Raw genomic sequence first — 27,835 nt, 5'->3', positions numbered from 1 at the left:
AGTGGCCTTCCTGGTGATCTGGGGTGGGATTTCTCCTGGAAAACATAAACCAGATGACTTCTTTTAACAAGCAAAAACATTTACACTGCACAGAGCTTCATATATATATGTGTATATACCACCTGGTATTCATGTAGGAAAAACAGATTGTAATACTGCTAGTATTCATACCACCTAGTATTCATACCACCTAGTATTCATGTAGTAAATACCACCTAGTATTCATGTAGTAGAAACAGATTGTAATACTGCTGATCCAGTTTATCAAGCAAAACGCTGACCACAGTAGTTTAATTTATATGTTAATTATATATGTATATTGTTTGATTTTTTTTTTTTTTTTTTTAATTCATGAAAGACACAAAGAGAGAGGCAAGAGACATAGGGAGAGGGAGAAGCAGGCTCCCTGTGAGGAGCCTGATGCGGAACTTGATCCCAGGACCCCAGGATCATGACCTGAGCCAAAGGCAGATGCTCAACCACTGAACCACCCAGGCAGCCCTGTGTTGTTTAATTTTTAGCTTTTTAGATGAAGTAAACAAGATAGTAGGTTTATGGTTCTTTGTCTTGGCAAAATGTTGCACTTTGAATTTAAATTTTGAAACAAGTCTATTGTCAACGAAAAGAATCATCCATTGTTATCAATCTTTAATAAACTTTTTAAGACCTTCCTCAGTTTGGAGAAATACCATTTCCTCAATTTGTTTGCCATGAGCATCTCCTCCAAAAGTTTTTAACTCGGGTAAAAATTCTCATTGATACTTTAAATAAACACAGCTGTCAGCGAGTTGTTTTATTTGCGTTCTCATCAACTACAAAGAAAAGTACAAATTATTTATGTTTTTACTCAGCTTACCTTGTAAGTTTATGGCCTACTGCTAACATTGGGAACACCTATAATTTTAATTATACCTACATATGCAAATGTTGTTTATTATTCACAAATTCGGCTACATTCTTTAATACATGTTACCATCTATAAGAGACTTTTGTACCTTAAAATTTTTTATCTTAAATACATAATTTCCTGTCACAGGAGTACCACTTATTTTATTCACATTTAAACTCTAACTAAAATCTGTTCCTTTCTATTTATTCCATTTTTATCATCTTTTCTACATAGTAATTATCATCCTACTGTAGTTTGTTTCATAATGCTGTCTTTGACGATTACATTTTTCCCCCTGGCAGTCACATTTTCTTTGGTTTATTTCACCATTAGGAATAGTCTTTTTCACAAAGAAATATGCCTTATATTTCTTTTGAAAATCGTAGGTCTCTAGTTCTCTCTTTCATGGACACAAGAAATATTTCACTTTCCTCTTGATTCTACCTTAAGAGACACAATAGCCTATGGAACCCAAAGACAGGGATAGTATAAACTCTGTACACATAAATTTGACAATTTAGATGAAATTGATCAATTCTTTGAAAATGACAAACTACCAAAAATCACTCCAGATAAAATATGTAACCCGAATAGACCTGTAATTATTAAGGAAATTGCTTTTGCAGCTTAAATCCTTCCAAAAAATAAATCACCAAGCCAAGATAATTTCACTGGTGAATTCTTCCAAACATTTATTTTTTTTTAATTTTATGTATTTATTCATGAGAGACACAGAGAGAGAGAGAGAGAGGCAGAGACACAGGCAGAGAGAGAAGCAGGCCCCATGCAGGGAGCCCAATGTGGGACTCGATCCCAGGTCTCCAGGATCACGCCCCGGACTGCAGGCAGCGCTAAACCGCTGAGCCACCCGGGCTGCCCTCTTCCAAACATTCAAAAAAAGATATAGCACCAATTTTGTACAGTTTTTTCCAGAAAATAGAGAAAATACTTTTCAACTTATTTTATGAGACTTGCACCACCTTGATAGCGAAATAGAGGACAGTACAAGATTTAGACCAAAAAATAAGCCTAAAAATCCTCAAAAAAATATTAGCAAGTTGGGTCCAGCAGTATATAAAAAGAGTGGTAAGACCATGTCCAAATGGGGTCTAATCCAGGAATGTGAGGCTATCTCAGTATTTGAAAATCAGCCAATGTGATAAGCCATGTTAATAGAATACTAGTAAATCAGTAAAAAGGCATGAACTACTGATACACGAACCATGCTGATGAATCTGAGAGGCATTATTCTGAGTGAAAGAAATCCATCTCAAAAGATAATATACTATAGGTTTCCATTTTCATGACATTTTCAAAAAGCCAGAACTATAATGGTTGAGAATAGATCAGCTGTTGTTAGGGATTAGAGGTGAGGAGAGTGTGACTCTCTCTTGGGAGAGGGATAGTCCCAGGGAGTTTTTTGGAGTAATGGAAGTGTTCTCTGTCTTGGTTATGGTAGTGGTTAAATGCATCTATTCATAGGTTAAAATGTATAGGAGTGTATAAACACAAAAATATCCATTTTATTATAAGAAAGCAATATTTTTAAGTGGGATGATAATAGCGCTCTGCCTCATTGGGACATGGCTGGGGACTTTTCAAATTGGACCATGTACCCTGACTAAAGCTACTAGTCTACTTGAGCTAATTTTTGTCACATTGTAATGGAGACCCAGCATTGTTGGATCTTCTGATTTTTCAAGAGAACCAGAATTCCAAAATTTTACATAAAATCTGGTATTTTAAAGCATTGTTAAATAATTTTTAGTTTAAAAACTAAACAGTTTTTAAAGTGATCTTTATATATATATATAAATTTTATTCATGAGAGACACACAGAGAGAGAAACAGAGAGAAAGAAGCAGAGACATAGGCAGAGAAGCAGGCTTCACACAGGGAGCCTGATTTGGGCTTGATCCTGGGGCTCCAGGATCATGCCCTGGGCCGAGGGCAGGCACTAGACCACTGAACCACCCAGGCGTCCCTGTTAAATAATTTTTTAAAATTTTAAATGCTATGTTGACCAGCATAAGACTGAAAAATAGACATACTAATATGCTATCACTGATACTGATAGATGTTATAGTAGATAATTTTAGGCAGCTTAGTCCTGAAGAGAGCCTTGTGTCATTAAGAGAAGAATATGAATGTCCTTAGGGTTGCTCTATTATGGATGTGAGAATCTTATGGTAAATTTGTGGTATTCATGGATGGCATGGGCTTCTGAAGAGATGTGCTATGTTTAGGTGACAGAATGATGGTCTGGGGAAGGTACTAGAAAGGAATAAGTCAACTTCCCTTCTCTTGGCTAGTAAAAGAAGTAGTTTCCATTGGAGAAGACTGTGGAGAAATTAGGACATTTTAAGAAAGATGTTCAATTGAAGTGGTAAGGTAGTTTGTATAAAATAGAAATCCTACAGGGCTCCATGAAGGGGTTGGCAGAGGAGTGAGCACAATGATAAACATAATTGGGAAGGAGCATGACTGAGGTGGATAAGAATGATGATCTGGGAGATGAATACAGGAATATATTGGGTACATTATGTGGAAGCAGAGGTGTTAGGAGTGAAATCCTTTGGACTTGTAGGAAATCCTTCTCTTGTTCTACAATATTCTATTTTATACTTCTAAAGCTTAACTAATGTTCTTCCCTTCACCTGGAATGTTCTACCTCAACCTCCCTTAGCCTTATCTGTATCATTCGTATTTAAGATTCTAAATCCAGATGTAAATATTTTCACTTCTGGAAACTGTCCCGGCTGTTCCTCACCTCTCCCCCAAGTTCAGATTCCTCTTTCTCTTACCACCCAATACACATCTCTACCTCAGAGCTCACTATTTTGTATTAAAAATATTTTTTTAAGTTCCCCTATAAGGTTCTAGGGTCAGGGTCCATGTTTTATTCATCTCTTTGCCTCAGACAGGTAGCACAGAGCCTTGCACTGAGCTAGTATCAACAAATATTGTTAATTGAACAGAGGAGTTAAGCTAGCACATGTTTTGATTACAAGATTGTTGTGGCAGGAACCTAGACTTTCTTCTTTCTTTAAGGACGACTGGTAGTATAGACCTATAAGCTGTTTTGTGATTGGTTCAGATCTACTTAGAAAAAGCAAAACTCAGTAGCCAGACAGCAGGTCATTATTAAGGCCAGGGACATATGCCTTTATTCTCAGTGTCATCTTTGTTTCTAAAATATAGTGGCAGTCTTTTGAAAAATGATGAATGGTAAGGGAATACTTTCTGACATTTACATTGGGCAGCCAGGACTTTATGTGATGCTGTTATAGCGATCACTACGCATAGTATTTATCCAATGGCATTCCTGTCATTTGTGTTTGTAGAAAATCTTGATGGTGAATAGATTTAAAGGACTTTGTTACCTGGTTCAAGAACAAAATTCTCATCAAGACCCAAGTGTATTTTATGGAGTCTGTACCTTGGCAGTTTCTCTGTACAAATTATTCCATTGACCTTTCCAAAGACATCTTAAAATATCTAACTGCAACCTTTCCTTTTTGTGTTAGGCCCTTCATCATTATTTGACTCTTTGGCTGCTTGAACAATTCCTTCTGCTTTCTCTGTCATTATAACTGAACTTTCAACACCATTATTCTTTTCTTTTGTGATATATTCTTCAATTTCTTTCCTAAAGCTTTGTTTTAGACTCTACTTTTTAAATAATTTGTTCTTCCATTAGACTTTTCAGAGGTCTGGAGAGCCTTTTAATAGAGAACATGAACTCAACAGGAATGAGATGATAAAAGAAAATTCAAGTGATTACTTTTCATATTAGTGTTTCTCCTTCTTTACCCTGCCTCATCTCCAGCATAGAACTAGGGTCTTAGTTTTCTAAAATAACCAACAATAAGGATATGGAAGGTGTTGTTACTCTCTTATTCATCAGACATAAGAATTAGGCATTATTAAGCATAATATACCAAGTGCCTATGCCTATTTGTCCATACAAAAATGAAAAAGACAAGTTCATACCTTCAAGGAATTAAAATTGAATCAGGGTAATAAATAAGCTAAAAGTGACAAATATCTCCTGTAAGCCTCTGTTTTTTTTTTTTGTTTTTTTTTTTTTTTAAATTTCCAAGTAGAACAATACCCTTTCCTGACAGAGTTATATCATCACATGAGCCTCTCTGGGTGAGGAACTTAGCACACCTTGTGGCCCATAGTAAAGAGTTCAGTAAATGGGGGTTATTTTGATGGACCAAATAAGCAGAAGCATGAAGAAGGGAGTGGCCATGACATCTCTACTTGGACACGGAGAAGTTTTCACAGGGGCACTTGGGTAGTGCAGTTGGTTAAGCATCTGCCTTTGTCTCAGGTCAAGATCCCAGGGTCCTGGGATCAAGCCCTGCATCTGGCCTCTGGCTCTCTGCTCAGTGGAGAGTCTGCTTCTCCCTCTTCCTCTGCCCCCCCCCCCCCCAACTTGTGCTCGCTCATGCTCTCTTTCTCTTAAAAAAAGATCTTTAAAAAACTAAGAAAAGTTTTCACAGAGAAAGTAATACTGAAGGAAATTGCATATACAAGGCATAAGAGAATGAAACATAAGGTACATTTAAAGAACCCTAAATAATTGATATATCTAGGAGAGAGGGATGGAGGAGGGGAGCAAAGTGAGAAGTGAGGCTTCTGCAGGAATTTGAATTTGATCCTACAAAGAATGGGGACCATTAATTTATATTAAGCAGGGAATGTTAAAATTAGTTGCTATAAAAGAAAATTTGTGATGTATTACATGTGTATCTCTTTCAGGTCTCACTTGCCCTGGAGCCTCTGTCAGAAACTTATAACAGCTACAATCCTCTTCCTACCCCTGATGTGACAGAAAATGTACATTTATCTGAGCAGGAATTCAGAGAATATACTGAACCCAGCAGCACCCAGTTTCTGGTTCCATCAAGGCCTCATAAGATGCCTACCACCAAAATTGATGGAAAAGAGTTAGAAGCTAACAATAGTAGATCAACCACTCTAAGGTAATTACCACAGTCTGTCAACTAACTCCCACTGTACTCGTAATTTCTTTCCTTTATTTGTGTTTGAATAAAAGACTAAAAGTAGTCATTTCTTCAGCAAATAAATATCAAGTACTCACTGTGTGCCTGGTCTAGTACCAAGTACTGGGAATAGAAATTAATAAGAGGCAATTCTTGTCTTTGAGGACTGCTCACAATCTGGTGGGGAGGCCAATGCAGATACCTAAGTATAAGTCATGTACAGATGCTATGATAGGGAAAAAGAGGGAAAGGGCACTATTTCATGAAACAGGATGGAGCGGGAGAAAGATTTTTATTTTATTTTATTTTTTTTAATTTTTATTTATTTATGATAGTCACAGAGAGAGAGAGAGACAGGCAGAGACACAGGCAGAGGGAGAAGCAGGCTCCATGCACCGGTAGCCTGATGTGGGATTCGATCCTGGGTCTCCAGGATCATGCCCTGGGGCAAAGGCAGGCGCCAAACCGCTGCGCCACCCAGGGATCCCAGATTTTTATTTTAAATAATTGCAAAGCATTTGCTTTGTGTTAGGCTCTGTACAGAGCTCTTTCTTTTTTTCAAGATTGATTTGTTTGGGAGAGAGAGCACACACACTTGCATGTGCTCAAGTGGGGGGAGGGGCAGAGGATCTTCAAGCAGATTCTCTCCTGAGCATGGAGTCCAACATGGGGTTCGATCTCATGACTTAAGATCCTGACCTGGGCGGAAACCAAGAGTCAGACACGTAACTGACTGAGCCACCCAGGCACCCCAACTGAGTTCTTTATTTCATCGTCATACTTGAGCTACAACTATACAACTGTAGATAGAACATCTATTATTTATTTCATTCGGGAAATGAAAAACAGATTTCCAAAGTCTAAGCTACACTGCTGTAAACTACTGATACTAAAGTAGTTGCTAAAGTTCTCCTTTGTTTTATAACAGGGGAAAGGACCACTTGTACTTTGCAGAGAACTCTGATACAATAAAGGACTCTTTCTTTGGATTACAACACCATCCTAATTCAGGACAGAGTTTAGAGTCTATGACTCTGAAAGGCAAGGCCCCACGGAAGCAGATGTCCCTTCTTAACAGTTCTGAATTCCAGCCTCAAATTAGAACAGTGGCCAAGAGTCACAGTGACTCATGCATTCTTTCTTCAAACAACCCCCCTACCAAGGACCTTCTTTCAGGTATGTATGTATTTGTGAACCAAGTCTAAGCTATATTTATTGGGATTACTGTTTGTTAGCCAGTCTTCAAAGAGAACCAAGCCTTCTGTTTGAAATAAATAACCAAATAAAAGTGAGTGATTTCACTATAGTTCAGAATTGCTCACCATTTAAAGACAGCTCTATTAAACCAGTAAGTTACTACTAAATAATTACTGGGTGCTTCCAATTATAGGTTTAGGGAAGGAGCCATTTAAAATGAACCTGGATACAGGGGAAAAGTGTTTATAATAAAGAGATTATTCTTTATTTTTTCCAAAATAATTCAAGGCAAATGCAGTTTTCATCTCATCGGCAAATTTACTTGTGCCACCATACAGAGGCTAGTACTAAATCTGTTTCACATTCTGAAAATTCTTGGTCTCAGTGGGAACATTCAGTGCACAGCAACTGCTAATCTTAAGCCTGGGAATTAAATATGACTTACAGCCAAGCAGAAGTAGGAAGCAGTTAGTTTACCTGTACAAGGGCTTAGACTGAAATAAAGAAATCCAAATAGGATTATTTGGGAGTAGTAGTATAAAAGCAATTTAAATAACCTTACATTACATGTAATGCTCAACCATTTATCTCTGTGACAGCGGGGGCATAGCAATTTGTCTCCATCTTTACAAGCAAATTTCCAAAGTAGAAAAGCTGCAGCATTAGTAGAAAAATCTTTAAAATAACTATTTGGGTACATAATTTACATTAGTAAGGATTTTTTTTCAAGAAGACATCCTTCATATTTTTTAAATGAAATTGTCTGTGAGCACTTATTTTTGAAAATATACTCTGATTACAATCTATTAATTTTATTCTTTTATTATTTTATTTTATTTTTTTAAGATTTATTTATTTATTCATGAGAGGTACAGACTGAGAGAGAGGCAGAGACACAGGCAGAGGGAGAAGCAGGCTCCCTGCAGGGAGCCTGATGCGGGGACTCATCCAGGATTCCAGGATCATGACCTGAGCCAAAGGAAGGCGCCCAACTGCTGAGCCACCCAGGCGTCCTTATTCTTTTATTTTTAAAAAAAATTTATTTAAATTTAACTAATTAACATATCATGTATTATTAGTTTCAGACATAGAGTTCAGTGATTCATCAGTTGCATATAATACCCAGTGCTCATTTGATAAGGTGCCCTCCTTAACACCCACACCCAATTTCCCCATTCCCCCACCCACTTCCCCTCCAGCAACCCTCAATTTGTTTCCTATAGTTATTAATTTTAATCTTCAGTGAGATCCTATGCCACATTAACAAGAACAGATCATTCCACTATACAATCCACAATTAGTTCACACCTGGAATATTTTATGTAGGCACCAGACTTTGAGAAAGATATTTGAATACTCTTTAAGCAGTTACTTATTTAGTACCTGTCAAATGTCTGGCATTCTTCTAGGTGTCAGGGATACAGCAATTTAAGTGAAAAAAACAAAAAACAAAAAGCAAATTTCTGCCTTATGGATCTTGTATTCTAGATGGGGAGACCAATAATAAACTGGACAAATAAGTAAGTATGTAGTGTTAGATGGTGATAATGGCAGTGGAAAAAACAAAGCAGGGCACATAGAGGAGGGGATGTTAGTTTTACATAGGTTGGCAAAGGAAGACCTCATTAAGAAAGTAACAGGAGAGTAAAGATCTAAAGAAGATGAGTTCCTTCTGAGGAGAGTAACTAGGTTTGTGAGGGGACTACCAAGAGATTTTTAGCTTCACAAAAACAGCTACCATTTATTGAGCATTCATTATGTGCTAACTACTATGCCAAGTGCCTTCTACACATAATCTTAAAAAAACAAAGTGAAGAGACAGGAGAGCTCCGTCCCGGGGAAGCAGGAGCTTCACCAATCTTCCCGGGAGGAAAGGCCTCGCAGGAAGTTGGAGCAGGACCCCAGGAAGGGCGGGGATGCCCTCAGGCTCCCTGAGACAGTAACAGACACCTGTGCCCCGGGAGATGCGCCGAGCTCCCTAAAGGGCTGCAGCGCGCCCAGCGGGACCCCGAGCAGCTCGAAGGGGCTCGGGCAGCGGCTCCGCGGAGGGGGCTGCGTGGCTGGGAGCGCGAATCCAACAGCGCAGGCCCCGGAGCACAGGGTGCCGGGGACACAGCCCAGGATCCGACCTCCCCCCCGGGACAGGCAGAGGCCGGGAGGGCCCAGGACCACAAGGACGCTCCTGCCCCGAGCTGAGCAGATCAGCGGCCCAGCCCCAGAGCATCCAGGCCCTACAGACAGAGAGCTCCAGAGTTACTGTGGTAGCTGACTCCAGGGCTCCAGAGCTGGCCGCTGCCACTGGGGTTGTTCCTCCGGGGGCCTCATGGGGTAAACAACCCCCACTGAGCCCTGCACCAGGCAGGGGGCAGAGCAGCTACCCCAAGTGCTAACACCTGAAAATCAGCACAACAGGCCCCTCCCCCAGAAGACCAACTAGACGGACACGTTCCAGGGGAAGTCAAGGGACTTAAAGTATACAGAATCAGAAGATACTCCCCTGTGTTTTGTTTTGTTTTGTTTTGCTTTTTGATTTGTTTACTTCCCCCACCCTTTTTTTTTCCTTTCTTTCTTTTTCTTTCTCTTTTTCTTCTTTTTTTTATTTATTTCTTCCTTTTTTTCTTTTTTCTTTTTCGCTTTTCTTTCCTTCTTTCTCTCCTCTCTTTTTCTCCTTTTCCCAATACAACTTGTTTTTGGGCACTCTGCACTGAGCAAAATGACTAGAAGGAAAACCTCACCTCAAAAGAAAGAATCAGAAACTGCCCTCTCTCCCACAGAGTTACAAAATCTGGATTACAATTCAGTGTCAGAAAGTCAATTCAGAAGCCCTATTATACAGCTACTGGTGGCTCTAGAAAAAAGCATAAAGGACTCAAGAGACTTCATAACTGCAGAATTTAGATCCAATCAGGCAGAAATTAAAAATCAATTGAATGAGATGCAATCTAAACTAGAAGTCCTAACGAGGTGGAAGAATGAGTGAGTGACATAGAAGACAAGTTGATGGCAAAGAGGGAAACTGAGGAAAAAAGAGACAAAAGACCATGAAGATAGATTAAGGGAAGTAAACGACAGCCTGAGGAAGAAAAACCTACGTTTAATTGGGGTTCCCAAGGGTGCCGAAAGGGCCAGAGGGCCAGAATATGTATTTGAACAAATCATAGCTGAAAACTTTCCTAATCTGGGAAGGGAAACAGGCATTCAGATCCAGGAAATAGAGAGATGCCCCCCTAAAATCAATTAATACCATTCAACACCTTGACATTTAATAGTTAAGCTTGCAAATTCCAAAGATAAAGAGAAGATCCTTAAAGCAGCAAGAGACAAGAAATCCCTGACTTTTATGGGGAGGAGTATTAGGGTAACAGCAGACCTCTCCACAGAGACCTGGCAGGCCAGAAAGGGCTGGCAGGATATATTCAGGGTCCTAAATGAGAAGAACATGCAACCAAGAATACTTTATCCAGCAAGGCTCTCATTTAAAATGGAAGGAGAGATAAAAGAGCTTCCAAGACAAGCAGGAACTGAAAGAATATGTGACCTCCAAACCAGCTCTGCAAGAAATTTTAAGGGGGACTCTTAAAATTCCCGTTTAAGAAGTAGTTCAGTGGAACAATTCACAAAAACAAGGACTGAATAGATATCATGATGACACTAAACTCATACCCTTCAATAGTAACTCTGAACGTGAACAGCCTTAATGACCCCATCAAAAGGCGCAGGGTTTCACACTGGATAAAAAAGCAGGACCCATCTATTTGCTGTCTACAAGAGACTCATTTTAGACAGAAGGACACCTACAGCCTGAAAATAAAAGGTTGGAGAACCATTTACCATTCGAATGGTCCTCAAAAGAAAGCAGAGGTAGCCATCCTTATATCAGATAAACTAAAATTTACCCCGAAGACTGTAGTGAGAGATGAGGAGGGACACTATATCATACTTAAAGGATCTATCCAACAAGAGGACTTAACAATCCTCAATATATATGCCCCGAATGTGGGAGCTGCCAAATATTTAAATAAATTAATAACCAAAGTGAAGAAATACTTAGATAATAATACACTTATACTTGGTGACTTCAATCTAGCTCTTTCTATACTAGATAGGTCTTCTGAGCACAACATCTCCAAAGAAACGAGAGCTTTAAATGATACACTGGACCAGATGGATTTCACAGATATCTACAGAACTTTACATCCAAACTCAACTGAATACACATTCTTCTCAAGTGCACATGGAACTTTCTCCAGAATAGACCACATACTGGGTCACAAATCAGGTCTGAACCGATACCAAAAGATTGGGATCGTCCCCTGCATATTCTCAGACCATAATGCCTTGAAATTAGAACTAAATCACAACAAGAAGTTTGGAAGGACCTCAAACACGTGGAAGTTAAGGACCATCCTGCTAAAAGATGAAAGGGTCAACCAGGAAATTAAGGAAGAATTAAAAAGATTCATGGAAACTAATGAGAATGAAGATACAACCATTCAAAATCTTTGGGATGCAGCAAAAGCAGTCCTGAGGGGGAAATACATTGCAATACAAGCATCCATTCAAAAACTGGAAAATACTCAAATACAAAAGCTAACCTTACACATAAAGGAGCTAGAGAAAAAACAGCAAATAGATCCTACACCCAGCAGAAGAAGAGAGTTAATAAAGATTCGAGCAGAACTCAATGAAATCGAGACGAGAAGAACTGTGGAACAGATCAACAGAATCAGGAGTTGGTTCTTTGAAAGAATTAATAAGATAGATAAACCATTAGCCAGCCTTATTAAAAAGAAGAGAGAGAAGACTCAAATTAATAAAATCAAGAATGAGAAAGGAGAGATCACTACCAACACCAAGGAAATACAAACAATTTTAAAAACATATTATGAACAGCTATACACCAATAAATTAGGCAATCTAGAAGAAATGGACGCATTCCTGGAAACCCACAAACTACCAAAACTGGAACAGGAATAAATAGAAAACCTGAACAGGCCAATAACCAGGGAGAAATTGAAGCAGTCATAAAAACCTCCCAAGACACAAGAGTCCAGGGCCAGATGGCTTCCCTGGGGAATTCTATCAAACGTTTAAAGAAGAAACCATACCTAGTCTACTAAAGCTGTTTGGAAAGATAGAAAGAGATGGAGTACTTCCAAATTCGTTCTATGAGGCCAGCATCACCTTAATTCCAAAACCAAAGACCCCACCAAAAAGGAGAATTACAGACCAATATCCCTGATGAACATGGATGCAAAAATTCTCAACAAGATACTAGCCAATAGGATCCAACATTACATTAAGAAAATTATTCACCATGACCAAGTAGGATTTATCCCCGGGACACAAGGCTGGTTCAACACTTGTAAAACAATCAATGTGATTCATCATATCAGCAAGAGAAAAACCAAGAACCATATGATCCTCTTATTAGATGCAGAGAAAGCATTTGACAAAATACAGTATCCATTCCTGATCAAAACTCTTCAGAGTGTAGGGATAGAGGGAACATTCCTCAACATCTTAAAAGCCATCTACGAAAAGCCCACAGCAAATATCATTCTCAATGGGGAAGCACTGGGAGCCTTTCCCCTAAGATCAGGAACAAGACAGGGATGTGCACTCTCACCACTGCTATTCAACATAGTACTGGAAGTCCTAGCCTCAGCAATCAGACAACAAAAAGACATTAAAGGCATTCAAATTGGCAAAGAAGAAGTCAAACTCTCCCTCTTCACCGATGACATGATACTCTACATAGAAAACCCAAAAGCCTCCACCCCAAGATTGCTAGAACTCATACAGCAATTTGGTAGCGTGGCAGGATACAAAATCAATGCCCAGAAATCAGTGGCATTTCTATACACTAACAATGAGACTGAAGAAAGAGAAATTAAGGAGTCAATCCCATTTACAATTGCACCCAAAAGCATAAGATACCTAGGAATAAACCTAACCAAAGAGGTAAAGGATCTATACCCTAAAAACTATAGAACACTTCTGAAAGAAATTGAGGAAGACACAAAGAGATGGAAAACTATTCCATGCTCATGGATTGGCAGAATTAATACTGTGAAAATGTCAATGTTACCCAGGGCAATTTACACATTTAATGCAATCCCTATCAAAATACCGTGGACTTTCTTCAGAGAATTAGAACAAATTATTTTAAGATTTGTGTGGAATCAGAAAAGACCCCGAATAGCCAGGGGAATTTTAAAAAAGAAAACCATATCTGGGGGTATCACAATGCCAGATTTCAGGTTGTACTATAAAGCTGTGGTCATCAAGACAGTGTGGTACTGGCACAAAAACAGACACATAGATCAATGGAACAGAATAGAGAACCCAGAAGTGGACCCTGAACTATTTTTTTTTTAGCTATATATATATTTTTTTATTTATTCATGAAAGACGCAGAGAGAGATACAGAGAGAGAGAGAGAGAGGCAGAGACACAGGCTGAGGGAGAAGCAGGCTCCATGCAGGGAGCCTGACATGGGACTCGATCCCGGGTCTCCAGGATCACACCCTGGGCTGAAGGCAGCGCTAAACCGCAGAGCCACCGGGGTTGCCCAAGGACCCTGAACTTTATGGTCAACTAATATTCGATAAAGGAGGAAAGACTATCCATTGGAAGAAAGACAGTCTCTTCAATAAATGGTGCTGGGAAAATTGGACATCCATATGCAGAAGAATGAAACTAGACCACTCTCTTTCACCATGGATGAAAGATCTAAATGTGACACAAGATTCCATCAAAATCCTAGAGGAGAACACAGGCAACACCCTTTTTGAACTTGGCCACAGTAACTTCTTGCAAGCTACATCCAGGAAGGCAAAAGAAACAAAAGCAAAAATGAACTATTGGGACTTCATCAAGATAAGAAGCTTTTGCACAGCAAAGGATACAGTCAACAAAACTAAAAGACAACCTACAGAATGGGAGAAGATGTTTGCAAATGACGTATCAGATAAAGGGCTAGTTTCCAAGATCTATAAAGAACTTCTTAAACTCAACACCAAAGAAACAAACAATCCAATCATGAAATGGGCAAAAGACATGAAGAGAAATCTCACAGAGGAAGACATAGACCTGGCCGACATGCACATGAGAAAATGCCCTGCATCACTTGCCATCAGGGAAATACAAATCAAAACCACAATGAGATACCACCTCACACCAGTGAGAATGGGGAAAATCAACAAGGCAGGAAACCACAAATGTTGGAGAGGATGTGGAGAAAGGGGAACCCTATTACACTGTTGGTGGGAATGTGAACTGGTGCAGCCACTCTGGAAAACTGTGTGGAGGTTCCTCAAAGAGTTAAAAATAGACCTGCCCTACGACCCAGCAATTGCACTGTTGGGGATTTACCCCAAAGATACAGATGCAATGAAACGCCGGGCAGCTGCACCCCGATGTTTCTAGCAGCAATGTCCACAATAGCCAAACTGTGAAGGAGCCTCGGTGTCCATCGAAAGATGAATGGATAAAGAAGATGTGGTTTATGTATACAATGGAATATTACTCAGCTATTAGAAATGACAAATACCCACCATTTGCTTCAACGTGGATGGAACTGGAGGGTATTATGCTGAGTGAAGTAAGTCAATCGGAGAAGGACAAACATTATATGTTCTCATTCATTTGGGGAATATAAATAATAGTGAAAGGGAATAGAAGGGAAGGGAGAAGAAATGTGTGGGAAATATCAGAAAGGGAGACAGAACATAAAGACTCCTAACTCTGGGAAACGAACTAGGGGTGGTGGAAGGGGAGGAGGGCGGGGGGTGGGGGTGAATGGGTGACGAGCACTGAGGGGGGCACTTGACGGGATGAGCACTGGGTGTTATTCTGTATGTTGGTAAATTGAACACCAATAAAAAAATAAATTTAGTTAAAAACAAAACAAAACAAGTGAACTATGGGTTGTTAAATGCATTTAAAAATGAAAACACAGGCTCAGAATTAGGGAGCTACTCTCCTATCAAAGGGGGAACCTGATCTTCAGCTCCAGTTCATTATTGCCTTTAGATTCTAAGGTAAGTTCCTCTGTTTATCCTATTGTAGGTTCATTGTTTACCTAGGCCTTCCTTTTTTCCCTTTTTTCCTTAAATCAAGACTTTGCTAGCCAACTAGTGAAGCCAAACAAAATATGAACAGTAAAACCTATGGGCTGCCAATATGCAACCTCTTCCATGAGAGTTATGAGGATCAGTTGGTTTACAGATGAAACAACTGAGTTAATAATATGACCTCTGCAGAATAGGAAAGGACAGCTTCAAGAAGTAGTGAATTCTCTATTACTGGAAAACATGAGCCTAGCTAACCATCTAATGGGACTTTTACAGATTGTATTGAATCATCAGATGGACAAATAGGATCTTTTAAGGCCTCTTCTAAACACAAGATTCTGGAGGACTAAGATTAAGTAAGAAGGTCTAGAGCTGAGATTATGAGAGAAATCTTAACAAATACATAAATATAATTATCTTTCTGGTCTTCATTGTACGGACATGACACCAGAAAAGAGATATAGAGCTGAATTGGTCAACCACCTAGTATTTACGAAACATGAACTACACATCTTGTTTATGAGAGTTGGGTTTAGAATAGATAGCAAAGAGTTGGAACGAAAACCAGAAGCTGTACGTCTCCCTGTGTTTAGCAGGGTCTGTGCCCCTGGCTTGTAGGAAATAAACAAGGAAAATATTTATCCTGAACTCACCTAGGTGCCTTCTTTTGTGTTCAGGGAATGATTTTTGAGTTGATGTGCAATCTGGTGCCATGACAGCTCTTAGAGGTAGGTACCAGCTTCCCCTTGAGAAGGGGAGATCAGATAGGTTTTTTTTGGTTACCATGCCTCAGATTTTAGAAAAGCTTTTCTAAGAATGGCTGTTTAAACAGTCAAACCACTGGGAGGCCAAGGAGCAACCACCTGTGCTCAGACTTGTCCTACTTGTTTTCCTCAATGTTTATTTTCTTTTTAAAACCTGCTTTCAGAAAGTATCTTAAGTACTTATTACCACTTAAATGTAAATGACTTATTAAATCACTTTTAAAATATTACCATTCCTGGAGGAATTTTTGTTTAACAGGAACATAACTCTAAGCTCAATTTAATTCAACAAATGTCTTTTGAGTGACTATTTAGGTCAGTCATTGTTTTGAGTATTGGGGTTGCAGTGATAAATAAGACACAGTATTTGACCTTAAGGAATTAAATCTAATAAAGGAAACTGACTCTAAAACAGACACTACACAATTATGTATGATATAAACCCCAGTAGAAATATTAGAACATTTTATCAAATGCTGAGTATATCCTAGGCACTATATGAAACACTGAGGATAGAAAAACGAACAAAAACCAATCTCTGGTTTTAAAGTTCACTGGATGAAATAGACAATTATAATACTGAGTGATAAATTGTTTGATGGAATTAAATACCCAGAGCTTTGATAACACAAAGGAAGTATTGTATTCAAGGAATTAAAAACAGTTGGGTATGGTTAGTTAGATCATAAAGTACCAAGGATATTATCTCTCCAAAAACATTTTGGGCATCGGTAGAAAAACTGTTTTTCTACAAGGCCTTGAAATCAAATGAAGTTTATTATCAACACTGCTTTAAGTGTTGAATAAAGTTTATCATCAACACTTTATTAAAAAAGCATTTGAGTGTGCCCATCTCATTCAAGAACTTTAAACTATATTGAGTAAAGCAAAGGGCCAACTAGAAACTCAAAAAAGGGTTTCCGGTCACATAGTAATCTTTAGCCAAATTTCCAATGCCAGAAAGACCATGGTTTCCTTACTCTTTCTCATTGAATAAACAAGACAGTCATTTTTTGGTTGAATCTCAAAGAGATTAAAAACAACAACAACAAAGTATGGGTGCCTGGGCAGCTCAGTTGCTTAAGTATCTGCCTTTGGCTTGGGTCGTGATCCTAGTGTCCCAGGATCAAGCTCTGCATTGGGCTCCCTGCTTGGCAAGGAGTCTGCTTCTTCCTCTCCTGCTGCTATTTCCCTTACTTGTGCTCCCTCTCTGTCAAATAAATGAATAAAATCTTTAAAAAATATATAATGAATTCTGAACGAATATTGTGCAACCATTATTTGCATAGAAAAGGTTAATGTATGTTGTTAAGTGAAAAACAATTTCAAAAAAATATATATATATATAACGATGATACATAAAATCTTTCTCATGTTTTAAATCTATAATGTCATAACCTGCAAATAGCCAGAGGAAAACTCTGCTTTTAAAAGGTTTGGGCAACTAAAATGATCTCCCTGTCTTAAAGTTGACTGATTTGGAACTGTAAAACTACATCTGTAAAATCCCTTTATAGCAGTACATTTAGATGAATGTTTGAATCAGAGAAAAGATATGTGTACACCAGAGTTGAGAATCTTAGGGAGAACTATCTTAGAATTCTGAGTAGTTGATCTTTATTTTCTTTTAGTTTAATCGTATTTTCACTGTACATACGATATTTTGGGTTTTATTTGTTTTGTTTTTTACCTTGTAAGCTATATTTTCAACTCCTTATACAGACAAATGTTAGATGTTTATGGATCTTGGCTTCTTTTTTTCTTGGCCTGACCACCATTGTTTCCTCCTCCTCTTCTTCTTCTTTTTCCTCCTCCTCCTCTTCCTTTTCTTTTTTTCAGGAGGGAGAGAGTACACATGTGCATATATGTGCAGGGCAGGGGGGTGAAGGGTGGGAGAGCAGAGAGAGAACCCAAAGCAGGCTCCATGCCCAACAAGGAGCCCCAGGTGGGGCTACATCCCATGACCCCAAGATCATGACCTGAACCAAAACCAAGAATCAGACATCCAACCGACTGAGCCACCCCATAGGTACCCCTGTATCTTCTTTTTTTTCAGGAGCTATAAAACTCTAGACTGAGACAGGCCCTTGGTGTCTAGTCTCAGTTACCTCCAAAGCAATTCTGGAACCTCAAGAAAAACATGGTACTTCCCATTGTTCCTTGGAATAATGCCACTGGCCCTAAGGTTTTAAAAAAGATAGCTAAGAACTAAAGTGGGGTCATGTATCATATAGTGATTAAAATCATAGAATGTGGGGCGCCTGGCCAGCACAGTTGGTGGAGCATGCAACTCTTTATCTCAGAGTTGTAAGTTTGAGCCCCACACTGGGTGTGAAGAAAAAAGAAAGCCTTTAAAAAAAGAAAGTCTTTAAAATAAGAAAAAATAGGGACGCCTGGGTGGCTCAGTGGTTGAGCATCTGCCTTCAGCTCAGGTCATGATCCTCGGGTCCTGGGATCAAGTCCCACATCGGGCTCCCCACAGGGAGCCTGCTTCTCCCTCTGTGTCTCTCATGAATAAATAAATAAAATCTTTAAAAAATAATAATAAATAAAATGATAGGCTGTGAAATCATTCTGGTTATGTAGAGTGTATAACTTGGACAAGTTACTTATCCTCTGTGCCTCAATTTTTGTCATCTGGAAGATGAAGGAAATAGTACTCATCTCAGAATTGTTAGGAGGATTAAATGAGTGAATATGTATAATATACATAGAGTAGTACCCAGCATGTGCTTAAGAGTTCAATAAATTATTATTGCTGTATTATTGTTATTTTTACTTACGGATTGGATAAATTTTACTTACCAGAAAGTCTGAAGACTTCATCCTGACTTTTCTATTAACCTGCTGTATGATCTTAGACAAGTCATGGAAATTTTTTGGCATTCTTCGTAAAAGTATAAAATTGCAATAGATTATCACTACGGCTTCTAAAAGTTTAGCTGGTATAGTTGTTAGTGTTTTTTGGATGGTAGTGACACATAATAAGAGATTTCAGTAAGGTATCTGGATACAAAAATAGTATATAGACGTTATTAACTTTATTATGTATAAAAACCTGTTGGAAGAGTTAGTGCATTCATGTAACAGCTCCCATCATATAACTCTGGAGAAACGGACTTCCCTCCAGAATAGACTTCATTCACTGCTGTAATGCCAGCATTTAAAATAGTCCCATCATAGAAGCTCAGTAAACATTTATTGCAAAGCGAGTGTCCTCAAAAAATTCTTAAGCTAGTGGGAAAAGCAGACAGGAAAGCCATTATAATATACTATTTTAAGTCCTGTAATTGAAAGAAAGGTGCTGAATATTGCAAGTGTTGCTGTTGGAGTTTAGATTTTCCATGTTCTGCTTTTGCCTCCTTCAGCTCTGTTAGAACAAGGCAATAAACTACGTAATGCCATGGTGATTTCTGCAATGAAATCAAGCCCAGATACTAGCATGTTGTTGGATGAAGTTCATCCTCCCATGAAGGAAGATTTTCTTAGAGCCTCAACACAGTAAGTTACAGGATAAACATGATTCCTGGCAGTTCATTTCTTAATTGTTGTTAATGTATATTTTTTATTAAGGTATAGACTAAATAATCTTAGAAATGTTCAGCAAATAATTCTTAATGTGGTGGAAAGGAAGCCTAAACTAGGAGTTAAGATTGTCAAAATCTGGACCTATTACTGGTACTCGTTAATGTGTAAATGGCTAAATTCTTTGCTCCCTATGAACTGCCATGCTTATATTAATTATAATGGGGATATTCTCTCCTCCCTCTCTTATAGAAATGAAATTAGATTCTGAGGTAGAAAATGGCTTTGTAAATTGTGAAGTTTTATATATATTTAAGGTAGTTAAGTCTAAAGGATGTTAAATGTTCCATGTTGAACTATCTCCATGTACTATCTCTTAGCTCAGTTAATTCTGATATAGATTTTTCCTGTCTGTTAGCCGCTCAGAAAGTACTTTTCCACACCACAGAATCAAAACCTTATCTAGGAATCCGTTTAAAGACCAAATAGAAGATCACCTCCTCCCTCCGACTGAGAATACATTTTGGAAACGTGACACAAAAGATGATGCCAGAGCCATTCAGCTGCTATTAGGCAGGTAAGGACTTTTAACTATCTTCCTTTTAAATTCTTAACTTCAATTCATTGTATATATGTTAACAGATTTTTTTTTTAAGATTTTATTTATTTATTTAGGAGAGACACAGAGAGAGAGGCAGAGACATAGGCAGACATGGGGGAGAGGCAGGCTCCCTGTGGGAAGCCCAATGCAGGACTCAATCCCAGCACCTCGGGATCACGACCTGAGCCAAAGGCAGATATTCAACCACACAGGTGCCCCTGTTAACGGATTTATCTTCTGGGACAACACTTCCTTGGAGTGACCAAGTCATTCCCTAGGTTACTCATTGCATACTAAATAAAAATCACTATTTATTACCTACTAAGTAAAAATCTAGTCTTTAGCCTTTTATTCTTAGCTTCAGTTACAGAATGGTCCCCAACTCCCCTTTCCATTCTTATCTCTCAGCTCTATCCCCAACACCATTGTTAGGGTATAATTTTTAAGACTTAGATTTTAGGGGCTCCTGGATGTTTTAATTGATTAAGTGCCCAACAGTATCCAATTCTTGCTTTTGGCTCAGTTTGTGATCTCAGGGTAGTGAAATCAAGCCGTGGGTCAGGTCCCATGCTCAGCAGGGAGTCTGCTTGAGATTTTCTCTATCCCTCTACTCCTGCCCCTACCTCATTCTCTCTCTCTAAAATAAATAAGTAAATAATTTTTTTAACCTCAAATTTTATTTATTTAAGATTTTATTTATTTATTCATGAGAGAGGCAGAGACATAGGCACAGGGAGAAGCAGGCTCCCTGCAGGGAGCCCAATGCGGGACTCGATCCTAAGACACCAGGATCACGACCTGAGTCAAAGGCAGATGCTCAACCATTGAGCTACCCAGGTGCCCCAAAACCTCAGATTTTAAACAGACACAAGGGATCCCTGGGTGGCGCAGCGGTTTGGCGCCTGCCTTTGGCCCAGGGCGCGATCCTGGAGACCCAGGATCGAGTCCCACGTCGGGCTTCCGGTGCATGGAGCCTGCTTCTCCCTCTGCCTGTGTCTCTGCCTCTCTCTCTCTCTCTGTGTGACTATCATAAATAAATAAAAATTTAAAAAAAATAAGTAAACAGACACAAGTTAATTCAGGGTCTTATTATATCTCATGTAACCTATGTGGTCTGTAATTAGGAAGGAAAATAATAAAAGGGATCCAAATTGGAAAGGAACAAGTACAATTATCTCTATTAACAGATGACATGATCTGTTATGTAGAAAATCCTAAAGAATCTACTAAAAGATATTGTAACTAATAAATTCCAAAGGATTGCAGGATATAAAATCAATACACAAAATCAATTGTATTTCTATATACTTGTAATGAACAATCCAAAAACGAAATTAAGAAACAATTCTGGGCAGCCCCGGTGGCGCATCGGTTTAGCGCTGGCTGCAGCCCGGGGTGTGATCCTGGAGACCCAGGATCGAGTCCCATGTTGGGCTCCCTGCATGGATCCTGCTTCTACCTCTGCCTATGTCTCTGCCTCTCTCTGTGTGTCTCTCATGAATAAATAAATAAAATCTTTTTTTTTTTTTTTTTAAAAAGGACTTTATTTATATGAGAGAGCGAGCACAAGCAGGAAGGAGAGGGAGAAGCAGGCTCCTTACCAAGCAGGAAGCCCAACACAGGGCTCAGTTCCTGGAATCATGACTGAGCCAAAGGCAGGTGCTTAACTAACTGAGCCATCCAGGTGCCCCCCTGAATAGCTCACTTTAAATGAGTAAATTGTATGTTATATGAATTATGTGTAAATGAAACTTTTTTTAAAAAAATAAGATCGAAAATCCAGCACAAGGTCCAAAAAAAGACACATCAAAATATACAATCATGAATTTTGAAAATGCTGAGTAAAAAGAGTCAGTCATAAATGCTTCCAAAAAGCAAAAAAGAAAGGTCATGTAAACAGTATCAGGATTAGAATGATATCAGATACTCCAGAGAGTTGACCAAAATGACAACACAGGAGGCTTCTGAACTCCCTTCTTCCATGGACACACTGAATATAAAGCTACACACAGAGCAGTTCCCTCTGAAAGAGATAGGACTGAGCAACTCCTGCACATTGTATGAATGGGAAAATATCAAAACAGGTAGGAAAAGCTGATACAAACTATCGCCATAATCTCTATCTCCAACATAGGAGGGAACCTCCTGAAGAGTGAAGGATATGGACCCCCTATTCAGTGCCTCAACTTTTAAGATTCCTACAAGAAATATAAGCTCCAAAAACATTTAGTTCTGAAAGGCAGGTACATACTTTACCAGCTGCTACTTGAGGGTTCAGCTTCCAATCAGCCTGCATCTAGGAACTGACCATGATCCTCCTGTTTGGGACACGGGTGGGTCTTAGCGTACTCTCAACTACCGGGGGCTACTAAGAACAAAGGTGGAGGCTTGGACAATCAGAAAATTTTATGAGGCAAGTAGGAGCTTAGGAAACAAACTAATTGATGAGGTTCATCTCCTACTGTCAAGAATAGAGACAGGTCAAGACTATCTGTCAGGACATTATGACAGAACTGAGATAGGTGACTGTTCTGTATAATGTGCAGAATTCAACAGAGAAAGTCCAGGAAAATGAAGAAACAAAAGAATATGTTCAAAACAAAAGGACAGAATTAAGATAAACAGATCTTAATAAAGCAGAGATAACTGAGTTACCTGAGAGAGAATTAAAAATAACAGTCCTAAAGATATTCACTGAGGTTAGGAGAACAGTTGCATGAACCAAGTGAGGATTTCAACAAGGAGACAGAAAAAATTTTCAAGTATCAGACTAATCATAGGGCTGAAAAACACAATAACTGACTGAAAAAAAAATCAAGAGGGGTTCAACAGCAGACTAGATCAAGGAAACAAAGAATCAACGAACTCAAAGACAAGGTGGTGGAATTCAGTCAGAGATGAAAAAAAAAAAAAAAAAGAATGAAAAGTAGTTTAGAAATTGTAAAGGACTTAAGAGAAACCAGGAAACCAATATACATGTTATTGGGATCCCAGAAGAAGGAGAGAGAGAGAAAAGGGCAGAAATATTCAAGGAAAAAAATGGCTGAAAATTTCCCTAACCAGGGATCCCAGAGAGTTCTAAGTTAGATGAATCAAAGGAGATCCCTACTGGGATACCTGGGTGGCTCAGTGGTTGAGCACCTGCCTTCAGCCCAGGGCGTGATCCTAGAGTCCCGGGATCAAGCCCTACATTGGACTCCCTGCATGGAGCCACCTCCTCTCTCGGCCTATGTCTCTGCCTCTGTGTGTGTGTGTCTCTCATGAATAAATAAATAAAATTAAAACAAAAAAAAAGACCCATACTAAGATACAATATAATTAAATTGTCAAAAGTTACAAGGAGAGAATCTTAAAAATAGAGAAAGGCAACTTGCTACTGACACAGGACTCCCCATTTGACTTTCAGATTTTTCAGCAAAAACCCTGCAGACCAGGGGCACCTGGGAGTCTCATTTGGTTAAGTGTCCAACTCGTGATTTCACCTCAGGTCATGATCTTGGGGTCATGAGATCAAGCCCTGTGTCAGGCTCCACACTCAGCAGGAAGTCTGCTTAAGATTCTCTCTCCCTCTGCCCCTCCCCTACGTCTCTCAAATAAATCTTAAAAAAAAAAACAAAACCCTGCTGATGAGAAGGCAATGGGATATATTCAAAAAGTGCTGAAAGAAAAAACTGCCAACCAAGAATATTCTATTCTAGTTGTTCTTCAGAATTGAAGGGAAGATAAAGAATTTTCCAGACAAAAGCTGAAGGACTTAATTACCATTTGACCAGCCTTACAAAAAACATTAAAGAAAATTCTTCAAGCTGAAACAAAAGGATACTAAGTAGTAACAAGAAAACATACAAAATTCTAAAACTCATTGCTGAAGGTAAATATATACTTAAATTGAGAATACTGTAATATTACAATGGTGGTGGGTAATTCACTTATAAATCTAGCCTGAAGGTTAAAAGACAAAGTATTAAAAATAAATAATACTATAATAATTTGTTAATAGATACACAGTAGAAAGGTACAAACTGTGACACCAAAAATTAAAAATGAAGTGGGCTGGCTTTTATATGTGTTTTAGGTTATCCTTCTAAAATAAACTGTTATAAATATGTTCTGTGTAAGCTCCGTGGTAACCATAGAGCAAAAGCTTATAGTAAATATATAAAATACAAAGAAATTGAAACATGCCACTATAGTGAATCATCAAATCACAAAAAGAGCAAGAGAGGAAGTACAAACCAACTAGGAAGGCGTTAACAAAATGGTAGTAGTAAGTTCATGCCTATCAATAATTGCTTGAAATGTAGGTGAACTAAAGTCTCCAACCAAAAGACAGAGCGTAGCTGAATGGATAAAATATAAGACCCAGCTATATGCTGCCTACAGGAGACTCATTTCAACTTTAAGGACTTATAGGCTCCAAGTGAAGGGATGGAGAAAGATATTCCATGCACGTGGAAACCAAAAGAGAGTTTGAAGTAGCTATTCTTATATTAGACAAATAGACTTTAAGGCAAAGACTATAACAAGAGGTAAAGAATGTCATGATGTAATGATAGTTGGTCAATTCATCAAGAGTATATAACAACCGTAAATATTTATGCACCCACATAGAAGCACCTAAATACATAAAGCAAATGTTAGTACATCTGAATGGAGAAATAATAGCAATACGATAATAGGGAATTTTAATGTCCCACATTCCACAATGGGTAGGTCATCTAGATAGAAAATCACTAAGGAAATACTGGACTTAAATGACACAAACCAGATGGACCTAATATATATATATAACTTTCCATCTAATAGCAGCAAAATACATATTTTTCTCAAGCACACAAGGAACATTCTCTGTGATAGATCATATACTGGGCCATAAAACAGTTCTTAATACATTCAGGGAGATTAAACTAGGCATTTTTTTCTGATCACAGTAATACGAAATTAAAAATTCAGGGAGATTAAAATAGGGATTTTTTTTTCTGATCACAGTAATATGAAATTTAAAATCAATTATAAAAACTAGAAAATTATAATTATGTAGAAATTAAACATGTTCCTGAGCAACTAGTGGGTCAAAGAAGAAATCACAAGGAAAATCAAAGTAACTTGAGACAAAGGAAACTGGAAATACAGTATACCAAAAGTTATGGGATGTAGGAATGGTTCAACATCCACATATCAATTAATATGATATGCCAATTAACAAAATGAAGGATAAAAATCATATAAACATTTCAATAAATGCAGAAAAAGCATTAGACAAAATTCAATACCCATTCATGATAAAACCTTTCAACAGACTGAGTATAGAAGCAATGTACCTCAGGTGCTGTCTAGGTGGCTCAGTCAGTTAAGCATTTGACTCTTGGTTTGGGCTCAAGTCATGATCTCAGGGTCCTGAGATTTAGCCCCACTTTGGGCTCCATTCTCAATGTGGAGTTTGCTCCTAACCCCTCCCCCCACCCCAGAATAAAAAAATAAAATATTTTAAAAAAATAAAAAGAAGTAGTATACCTCAACATAACAAAGGCTATAAATGACAAGCCCATAACAAACATCAAAATTACTGATGAATGCTGAAATCTTTTCCTATAAGATCAGAAACAAAAGATGCCTGTTCTCACCACTTTTATTCAACATGGCCCTTTAATGTGTCATAGTAGAATAAGTTCAAAGAAGTGTTCATTGAAAAAAACAAATATTAAAAGAGGAAGACTGCATACTCAAGAGATCATAACTTTAAGGGTTGTGCAGTGAGGGAAAAAAGAAGTAACTGAGTGAGGAGGAACCATAAATAGCAAATGATTGTTAAGTAAAATACCAAGAGGTAGAGCTTCAAAAAGGAACAGTGCTCAGGAACTACAGAGAAGCTATGTGAATTGGGAAGCTGTTATTTGAGTTGTAGCAGTTAGGGAGTTGTTCTGACCTTTGAGAAAGATTTCTGTAGATCAGTAGCTCTCAGCTGAGGGACAGTTCTCCCCTATTCCCAGCCCTATGGCACATTTTGTAATGTCTGGAGACATTTTGGGTTATCAAAACTGGAGAACTACTGGTATCTGGTGAGTAGAGTCCAGGGATCCAGAATGCACAGGATAGCTCCCAATGATCAAGGATTATCTGACCCACCATGTAAGTAGAGCTAAGTTTGAGAAACCCTGCTATAGATTAAAAAAAGGTGAGGAAAGGAACATTTATTGAGTATCTTTTTGTTCCAAGAAATGTAGGAATATGACCTAATTTGAAAGTAGTAATTATGTGCTATTTTCTTGAGAAATTAAAGAGCCTCCTTTAAGGACTGGCTCTCTCAGTTGAAAGAGCTCCTGATTCTTGATCATGAGTTTGAGCCCCACATTGGGTGTAGAGATTACTTAAATAAATTTTTTTAAAAGATTAAAGAAGAAGAAAAAATAAATAAAAAATTAAAGAAGGGGGAGAAAGTATAGCAGCTAACATGAAAGGGAAGCAAAGTTGAAAGAATTAATAACTGAAATGCTTAGCATGGTGCCTGGTACATATTAAGTATTTAATAAATATTGCTTTTATTATTAATAACATGCTAAAAATTCAATAAGTTCATTTACAGATGTGCATTCAGTGCCAGTTATTATAGAAGAAACAAAAATGAAGTGTTCACATATTTGTATGCTTATATTCCTTATTAATTTTCAAACTTTTTGTAGAGTCTGTTTTACTTATTTCTGTATCACACATGAAATTATTCTTGCCGTAATTAACCCTAAATACACTAATTTTTGCTTAATGGAATAGGCATATTTATGAATTCTTCACAAAACAGTATGAGCATTTAACTCATTGAATTATAGTTAATTCTTTACCTTCTTTACCTTCCTTTACCTTCTTTTCTAGCAAGGAGCTAGACCGTAAGCAGTGTAAGAGTAGAGCAAATTAGTTTAGCCATTTCTGTATCATTCAAGACCTAACACCATGCCTGGCACATAATAGGTGCCCAGAAAATAAAAATGTTTGTTAAATAAATCAGTGAGATCACAATCAGTGGCAGTAGTGTATTTTTTGAATGCTAGCTGTTGGCATCCCAGAGGAGGGGAAATATAATATGAAAGTATTTATCAGGTAGTCTTCTGCCTAATGTGAGTCCTCTGCTTAACATGTCTTCTTTCATGTTTAGAACTTTTAGAAAGGTTTCAATTAAAAAATATAGCTCAACTGAAACTTCTTTTAATGTCCTTCTGTTGTCTTTTTCTTACCTCTACAGTGCTGAATTATCCCAAGATCGTTACTGGAATGGGCTAGGTTCTCCTCCAGATTCCCCATCTCCTGGGAGTGATGTGTATTATAGCAGTGACTTTAATGATCCTCAGTATGACCAGAGTCTCCTGGAGAGCTTATTTTACACAGCACCTGTAAGTCCTTGAATCTGCAGTTTTGGAAATTAGAGAACAAGAGTATTAATATTAGGTGCAGGCATTGTTACCATTTGCCAGACAGAAAGCTGTCCATTTTACATATGTCATTTTACAGATGAGGAGACAGGCCTAGTAGGTGTCTGGCTGGCTTAGTTTGCAGAGCCTGTGACTCTTGATCTCAAGGTGTGAGTTCAAGCCCCACGTTCCATATAGAGTTTACTACAAAAAAAAGAGAGAGAGAAAGGATATGAAATGGGAATAGAAAGATCTAGAGAAGCAATTTGTGCACTGCAAAGGATCTAATTTGAATTGATGAGAATTTATGTGAGAAAGTCATTATCAATAAGGCAGGTAGTCTGTGAAAGCCTTTGAATATCAGGT

At 38.2% G+C, this 27,835-nt stretch overlaps 1 protein-coding gene across 20 annotated transcripts in view; it reads left to right on the top strand.

Annotated features, from left to right (window-relative positions):
* The window catches only part of C2CD3 (C2 domain containing 3 centriole elongation regulator), a 152,841-nt gene that overhangs the window by 16,844 nt on the left and 108,162 nt on the right, over positions 1 to 27,835 (top strand). For 17 of the 20 annotated variants that reach the window (XR_013362211.1, XR_013362210.1, XR_013362209.1 and 14 more), the window contains exons 4-8: positions 5,660 to 5,883; positions 6,833 to 7,080; positions 19,312 to 19,444; positions 19,887 to 20,045; positions 27,304 to 27,451. Coding sequence is in view for 17 of the 20 variants with exons in the window: in XM_077866960.1 (XP_077723086.1) it covers positions 5,660 to 5,883; positions 6,833 to 7,080; positions 19,312 to 19,444; positions 19,887 to 20,045; positions 27,304 to 27,451 (912 nt within the window). In the remaining 3 variants the exon portion in view is untranslated. The remainder of the gene's footprint in view (positions 1 to 5,659; positions 5,884 to 6,832; positions 7,081 to 19,311; positions 19,445 to 19,886; positions 20,046 to 27,303; positions 27,452 to 27,835) is intronic. The other 3 variants (XM_077866969.1, XM_077866956.1, XM_077866959.1) reach the window with 1 other exon arrangement.

This window comes from Canis aureus, chromosome 23 (genome assembly GCF_053574225.1).
Source record: "Canis aureus isolate CA01 chromosome 23, VMU_Caureus_v.1.0, whole genome shotgun sequence".
Taxonomy (NCBI): Eukaryota; Metazoa; Chordata; class Mammalia; order Carnivora; family Canidae; genus Canis; species Canis aureus.
Note: the sequence above shows the minus strand (reverse complement) of the source record. Positions and strands in the feature narration are given on the sequence as shown.